This window comes from Camellia sinensis, chromosome 3 (genome assembly GCF_055761805.1).
Source record: "Camellia sinensis isolate YWXY chromosome 3, ASM5576180v1, whole genome shotgun sequence".
In the NCBI taxonomy this organism is placed as follows: Eukaryota; Viridiplantae; Streptophyta; class Magnoliopsida; order Ericales; family Theaceae; genus Camellia; species Camellia sinensis.
Window position 1 is genome coordinate 174,584,911 of NC_138963.1, and position 8,656 is coordinate 174,593,566.

Here is an 8,656-nt window from a genome sequence, read left to right on the forward strand (position 1 = left end):
AACAATCAATGCATTAAGGGGATTTAGAAGATCTATAGGTGCCTACTTAGGTTTTGAGAATTGGGTGCAATGTGTAAGTGTAACTTTGGGTGGGTAATAGAAATAGTGGAGTTTTGTGTTGTGGATAAGGGTGTGTTTGGTTATAAAGTTGGGTTGAAGGGTTTGATTACTTGGATATTAAAGCAATACGTTAATCTAATATGGTGGGGCTTTTGTGGGTGTATGTAACATGTAAAAATATTAATTTATTTGAGGTTTTATTTATTAGGTTTGTGTGATTGAAGTGGTGGAGCTGGGTGTTTGGAATTGGTGTTGGAATATTATTTCTAAGCGTTTGATGTAAGTAACCCTCTATCACTGTTGGTTCATTTTTATTCATATTGAATCGTTTAAAATCATAAATATAGCCTTCATGTTCTCTTAAAATAAAATATGGGTCAAGTATAAAACAGCATCGAATATTATTATGAAAATTATTTGAATATTTTATGGAACTATTATGAAAATTGTACTAAATGTTTTTTTTGAAAATATCGAATATTTTATTTAAAAGTTGTGTATTGTTTAAATTTTGAACATCACTCTAGTCTGACTAGGGCTGCTCGCGGGTCGGTTTTGGCCGGGTGCGGGTAAAAAACGACCCGACCCGCACTTATGCGGTTGGGGAAAAATGGACCCGCAACCGCCCGCGATGCGGTTTGCGGTTTGTGTGGGCGGGTGCAGTTCGGTTTGCGGTTTAGTTTTTTTTTTTTTTTTTTTTTTTTTAACTTAAGCAAATTTGACATTTTTTGTTACTTTCTAAACACTTTTTTTTTTTTTTAGAAGAGTTATAAATTAAATTACAAGATATACAATTCATGATCATAATAAATAGTCCACATGTTAGATAAGATGATATGGAACCATGCTTGAGGATAGTAATTAATCTTCCTCCTTAGCTTGCAAAAATAAACCCTTAAAAGTCAAACTAGTAACACTAATTTAAATATGCAAAAACAAATCCTTAAAAGTCAAACTAGTAACACTAATTTTAATAGTGGATTAATCTTCACTGTTTAGTTTTTAATATGCAATAATGTGATAATAGAATGACAATTCAAACTATCATATTTAACTGTGTCTACTAGACTAATGTAATATAATGATTTTTTTTTATATATATATAAATAAAAGTCAAACCAGTAACACTAATTTAAATATCATTAGATCATGATAATGTATATAAGTGCCCATATAATAAATTTTACTTTCATCCAAAATGTAAAAATAAAAATACTAACTAGTTATCTCCATCCATCCAAAATGCAAAAAAAAAAAATAATAACTAGTTATTTTTTCTTTAAAAAAAAAAAAAAAGATGCGGGTTGCGGGCGGGTCGGGTTCGACCCGAACCCGATCTTTTGCCAATTTCTTGACCCGCACCCGCCCGCCTACCTACATCGAAACCGCCCAAAGCACTGCGGGTAGGGTAAGGTCGGGCGGTTTGTGCGGGCGGGTGGGTTTGTTGCCCAGCCCTAAGTCTGACTATGATTTGGACCCTAACCAATAAGAGTTATTTATTGGCACAGAAACTAGTTTCTTTTGGGGTTTTACCACCAGCCTATGTGTGGTTCTGGGTTTTGTCACGGGCTAAGTGACCGTAGTCACTAAGACTTGGGTTTTATGAATCGCATCATTGAACTATTGAATATCGAACCATCAATTTTGAACAACGAAATATCGTCGAATTACCTCATTGTCTTTTCAATTAAAATGTTTTGCTACACTGTTTATTTTCAGCTATAAAACCATCTTACAAAATAATTGTTCATTTATTAAATGGTAGCAAAAAATATATTTATTGGTTATCGACTATTTTTTTTTTGTATACTTGATCCAGCTAGTAGTGATGGTTGGTTATTTACTGGGCTGTCTAGCTTACCTTTATTTTATTTGTTTTCCGATTCTGAGGAGTAGAGCTGCGCGGGGTTTTTACTTGTGGGAGTGCCGAGAGTAGGACTATGATTAAAGTACTTGGATTATTATTCTTTTAGAGGATTATATTAGTGGACTTGGTGGACAATTTCATATGATAAGAATTATTTATTTTTTTGGATTTTAGCATTATGATAATTAAGGATTTAACTTGAGTATTTTACATTGTGGGTTATGTGATTGGACTCTTAGCCTTGTATGTTCACTTAAATAAGTGTGTGGCGTTATCACAGAGCTTGGGGCGTGACATACGATGATTGCATCTATGAATTGGGTTGGAAATCTTTTAAATAATCAGTTCCTTATGCGGCCTAATTCTCTTTTGTCTGAGGGAATTGACTTTGAACTGCACCATTTTATCATTACTAATCATTCTTCTATCTTTACATTCTTATTTTGATAGATTTGTCATTGATGGAACATGGAACAAGCATAATTTTCAAGGAGGAGCAGCTTAGGATGGAATGGATTATCAAGAGCAAGCGGTTATCAAGCAAAGGTTTTCTTTTCTTGCATCCTCTACCATTGTAACAGATGCTCAGACATGTTGGGAACTTGTTAAATGGTGTTGGAAATTGGATTGGGTTTAGAAACCAGACCTAATTGGATTGCTCATAGTGGTATGCCCCGATTAGGAGAGATCCAAATAAAATAATAAATTATATTTCAAGATATGAGATAATTTTAATATGAATAACTGTTAATATATTATATGATAATTATGAATTAGATATTGTTGATATTGGATAGACATTATTTGAGATAATACATATATCCTATGGGTCTCCTAACTCTTCAATATAATCAGAACTTGAGTTCTGTATTTACAACAACAAAAAATATACGTTCTCTTCCCATAAACCATTTCGCCTTTGTACTGTGATTGGTGTGGGTAAAACTCTAGTAGTTTTACTCTATTGTTGTGGAGATTATTCAAGAGTATGTGATTCATCTTCTAAGTTGGATTTATTGTGCAATTTGTTTACCCACAAGATATGCCTGAATGCATATAGTTTTCTGCCGTGTATATAGTATTATATTTTCTTTATTGGTATCAGAGCCATTGTTAAGGTGTTTTCGTGTTATTGAGTAGCCATGAAATTAATATTTTATGCTAATATATGTATGTATATTATTTTTGTTTGCATAAAATACTGCTGAACGATTTTATCTGATATTTTTTATTTTGTCCGCAATTAAATTTATACTGTTTATAAATATTCACATGTATATAATATTTGTAAAATTACATTAATAAATGATGAATCATTATTTGTAATTTTATATTTCAAGGTTATCAGATATTAATGAAAAAAATATGTGAAATCGGTATATATAAAAAGGCGTTGGCTTCTATCCAGTCCTTAATCGGACTGGACCGTGCTGTTAGGCTCGTGAGGGTCCATTGCGGGTCCCGTTTTGATAATCTGAACCGTTCAATGTGTAAAATTCGTCGAGTACTATAAGCTTGTAAAAAATCACGTTAATCGGATATTGGTAGTTATGTGATTAAATTAGATTTTTGTCAACTGTTAATTTATTGATCGTCTATTTTTTTTTTTATATATAAAACTGATTTGATCACATGGCTATCGATATCCGATTAACGTGATTTTTTACAGCCTTATAACACTCGACAATTTCTACACATTAACGGTTCAGATTATCAAAACGAGACCCGTAATAAGCCTCTACGGGCCCAACAACACGGTCCAATCCGAGTAAGGACTGGACAGAAGGCAAGCCCATATAAAAAACTGACAGCGCAACAGGAGGTGCTGCACTGACGCGTATACTGACATCAGTGTTGACAGGAGCGCTAGCGCATGCGCTGATACACGCGGTGCCTAAACTGTGGCAGGAATGGGATTATTTTTTATTTTTATTTTTTTTTGGCCCTGTTTGGTTGTTTTAATTTTAAAAAAACTACGTTAATTGCTCTTAAAATATTCATTATAATTTCGTTTTCAGCATGGCTCATATGGTTAGTCTTATAATTATTTTTTTTACAATATGTTTAAATTTAGATTTTATGAAACGGAAAAAAATATTTTTCTGGGTTATTTTTTACGTTCATATGCTTTTGTGCATGCATAATTAATTTTCTGGGCTTGAATTTTTTTACAGAAGTATACTGAAATCATATGCTATTTATTGGTATAAGAATTATACTGTTTCAGTTTCTGAAATATTTATTTATATTTTCTGTGTATTATTTTATTAAAAAAATCACAGAACATTATAGAAAATTCTAGGAAAATTCTTAAATTTATTTTATGCTGTTTAGAATATTCTGAATGTTAGGAACATCATGATTAATTTTTTACGTTAGAACTCATATTGTTATTCCCAAAGCATGGTTAATATTAATTAGAATTTATGATAAAATATTGTTTATAATTTTTCGGATTGTATTATTGTATTGGTATGCTCATATGTGAATTTCTCAAATCATGCTTATTACATGTCATATGTATTGGAGGATTATTCTTTTGATAAACCTACTCATTTTTTTTGCGCATTAAATTGAATTGAATGTTTGATAAAAATCACTAGAGGCGCAAGAGATGATTATAAGCTTAGTGAATTTTCGATTTTGCGACATGTGTATTTTTTATTAAAATTTAATTTGAATTTATGCAGCAAAATTATTCTGTATTGCACTTTCCTTGCGCACTTTTTCTCTGGATATAGTTAACTATGACAATAAAAGGCATTGTAGCTGATTTGACTAAGGGAGAAAAGCTAGATGCCAATAACTATGATATTTGGCGCCGTAAGATCCGGTATCTTCTAAATGAGCAAGAGGTCTTAGAGACTCTTAAGCAAGTGATGACTAAGCCTGAGCAAGGCACTACAGCTCAGGATTGTCATGATCTTGAGGCCTATCAAAAATGGCACAACAAAGATCGATGTGCTCGCTTTACGATGTTAAACAGCATACATAATGAGTTGATAGCAGAGTTTGAAGGTTCCTTGACTGCTTTTGAAATGTGGGAGGCTCTCAAATAGAAATTCAACATCATCTCTTTGGCTAAGTTGTGCGGGTTGACCATGAAGTGTGATTCCTATTAGAAAGAGGCGCATCATTCAATGAAGCAACATTTAAAGGTGATGCCAACTATGATACGTTAGCTAGCGGCAGCGGGTCATAATTTGACACAAGAGCAACAAGTTTAGCCAGTGATTCGCTCACTTCCTCATTCTTGGGAAGAAATGAAGCATCGTATGATTCACAATGATAATGTTAAAACATTTGAAAACATATCACATCATTTGGAGCTTGAAGCTGAGTGCCTAGAGGCTGCTAAACCTGATGGCATTTGTAGCTTGCTTTTCGTGTTCCTCAGAGGGTTTAATCTCCTCGGATACGATAGCCCTACAATTCAGACTCTCGTGGTTCTGAATCTAGTTTCACAAGTGCAATGTGAAATAGAAAAACACAAATGAGAGTCCAAATCTGGTAAATCTTTGAAAAATCGATTTACAATCAGTAATGCAAAAAAATGGATTGCATTGCCAGATTTCAGAGTAGCCACCTAAATATTTTTGAAAAATTTAGAAAACCCGTGACTCGTGCCAAATTCCACTTGTCCGTCATCACCATAGTGTCTCAGCTCTGGAACTTAGGTATGAGAGGGGAATGTCATGAATTGAGCACCCCACTCACCCGATCAAAAACCGGCCTCTACTAATCATGATGTGATTTTTATTTACATTATATGCTCGTATTCTGTTTATTAATGCTAACTAACTATGTAAAGCACACAAGTATAGACTATTCCGCCTACTTTGGAATGCATTGATCGCATGTTTGTTTTGAAAAGTGTTTTGAATATGTGTTACTTGAAAAAGTAAGCACATATTTACATTTAATCAAATCATCCAAACTTAAGTGAAAAGCCTTCATCCATAGGCATTCAAACATGTATATTAAATACGCACTTAGCCTCATGGTAAATATGTTTGATATGGTAACACAAACATACATGCAATATGCTAAAGCAAAAAATTGCATTCAAACAGGTATATCAAATACGCACTTAGCCTCATGGTAAATATGCTTGATATGGCAACACAAACATACATGCAATATGCTAAAGTAAAAAATTGCTCACCTACTACTCGAGGCAAGCTAAGGGAAATAAAACAATAAGAAAAATGTGCTCTAATATGCAAGTGACTAATGCAACACATATAAAATGCAACTATTAGGTTCGGTTTTTTTAACATGACACATGGCTCAACTCAAAGCATGCAGTATTCAAGTAAGTAAGAAATGGTAACAATAAAGTTAGAGTGATGAACCAAACCCAATGTATGCAAAAATGGATACAAGTCATGGTAATGTCTCTAATTATTACAAATTAGAATGAATAACTACCTAATTTATTACAATAATGATATTACAACAATCCATTTAAAAATAAACCAATGATCGCGTATGCTCTAATGACAATGTTCCTCAGAAATTACTTTGTCTGCCTATAGCAATTCCGGTTTTGACCCAACCTTTATTGTATTCTGGACTCAGATTTCGTGGCTTAATATTGTTATTTATGTCTCTTTCCCTCTTTTTCCTTTCCTATTTGAGTATTGGAATGTCTTAGGCATGTTTGGGACAGGTTGGTTGCTAGTTGGTTTAGGAGCTTTGTGAACCCCCAACATTTTTGCAGAGCTGCAAAAATTCTGGGAGGGTAGTGTTCTTCGCTCGAGCGAGGCTTTTTGCGCTCAAGTGACGGTGTGCGTTTGTAAAACTTCTGAAAGTGTGTATTCTGCGCTCGAGTGACGCTTCTTGCACTCGAGCGAGGTCACTTATTGTGTCTGGTCACTCAAGTGACAACTCCTTCGCTCGAGCGAGCCTCGCATATTTTTACATAGAATTTTTGTATCTTTTCACTCAAAAACCCTAGATCGGCTCTTTCTCTCTCTAAAAACCGACTTCTCTCAATAAATCTCCTAGGATCTAAGGGTCTCTCTACCCTACTCCCTTTGATAAAGAGTTGGAGCATCTCAAGAGCTACCATTTCATCCGAATAGAGTTTGATTTCGTCACTTTTGAAGTACCACCATTTCTCCTTTGGACTTCTACACTTGAGGTAGGGATGTTCTATACTTTGGTATGAGCTTTAACCTAGATATTTGTTGTTATGTATATATGACGAGACTTTGGGGTGTTTGGAGAAAACCTAGGGTTTGGGTTCATGATTTAGAAAGAGGGGTTTCTATGTGGTGTTATATAATTGATCATGGGGTTTGGATGTGAGGTTGTTTTATGTTAAAATAAATGATTTTGACCTTTGGGTCAATATTTGGAAAGTGGAAAGTTTTGCCCTAAAATGTTTGGAATAATTTATTTTGTATAATTAATGGAATTGAAAGGAGAAATGTGAAATTGAGAGGATGCATGAAAGAATGGTGTAGTTAGTTTTGTTTAAATCACTCACCTATGGAAATTTGATAAATTATCTGTTATAAGGATTGTATATCTGTTTAGAAATAATTGTATTGGACTATCGGTGGAGGATAGTTATGATTGTTGTAGAAATTGCATAAGGATTAGGTGAATTGAAACTAATCACTTAATTATGTCATTGAATATAACGGTACGTTAAGGCATTGAATATGTATAATTGAATGTCATTGAATATGACAATACTTGTAAATACATTGTATATGTATAACGTTTTGGGAGGAGAAATGGGATGTATTCCATGTTTTGAGAAGAGATAGGGGATGGATTCCATTGAAAATTAAGTTGGCCGGAGTATCCAGGGTTAAAGTCCTGAAATCTTATGTATACATGGGTGCCGATCTCGCGGACGAAATTTTCGTAAAATTGCAAGATTGAAGTGTTTATGTGATAGTTATGTTGATTGAAAACCACTGGGTTGTAGTTTCAGTTGGGTTATTCGGAAAAGTATAAATGTGGTCTATGAGTTGAAATGAAATGAACTAATCTGAAATGAATAAATGAGAATAGATCTAGATGTGAATGTCGGTATCGTGTGATCATGTGAAGAATGTGCATCTGTCATAAACGTGGAATATATCTGACACTTATATTTTAGTTAAATCTCATATATTGTGTTACACTGTTTCTACTTGGTTTTGGCTCACCCTACTTGGGAAATCATTTTCAGGTACCGGTGATATGCTTCCTCCAAGGACGTAGCTTAGAAGGACTTAGGAGCTGGAGGCTCGATTTTGTTATTCTGTGTTTATATGTTTATTCAAGCCTAGAGCTTTATATATACAGAGCTTATGACTCTTTTTGTTGTAACCAAGTACTGTCTTGAAAAGATGTAAGCCTGTAGGACATTATTTTGTTGTTATTAACTAGTATTACATGTTATAGATTCAGGATGAACATTTATGAATGCCTGATGCATGTAATATCTTTTATAATACGAACTCTGATGAATGAAAATACCTTAACTTATTTATATTCATTTCTCTTGTGAGTTGGATTATTTATATTTTTTTGGGGGCATTACACTACCTTGTTGGGAAATTGCCCTGCGTTTACTATCAGCCACTGCTCTGTACTTCTTAAAAATGCCCTATGTACCACACATTGGAGGTTGGCTGGGCCTAAATGAAGCACGACCGGGCCCAAACAGATCAGGCCTTGCCCTAATTTTTGACAGAAAAACTGTTTTGTGCACTGAGATGAAAATAG

General features: G+C 33.9%; 1 protein-coding gene across 5 annotated transcripts in view; it reads left to right on the forward strand.

Annotated features, from left to right (window-relative positions):
* Positions 1-8,421, forward strand: part of LOC114289817 (cleavage stimulating factor 64) — a 78,818-nt gene extending 70,397 nt beyond the window's left edge. For 3 of the 5 annotated variants that reach the window (XR_014364781.1, XM_028233629.2, XM_082921484.1), the window contains one exon: positions 2,378-2,737. Coding sequence is in view for 3 of the 5 variants with exons in the window: in XM_028233629.2 (XP_028089430.2) it covers positions 2,378-2,432 (55 nt within the window). In the remaining 2 variants the exon portion in view is untranslated. Of the gene's footprint in view, positions 1-2,377; positions 2,738-8,117 lie in introns of those variants that run through there. The other 2 variants (XR_014364782.1, XM_082921482.1) reach the window with 1 other exon arrangement.
* The last annotated feature ends 235 nt before the right edge of the window (positions 8,422-8,656 follow it).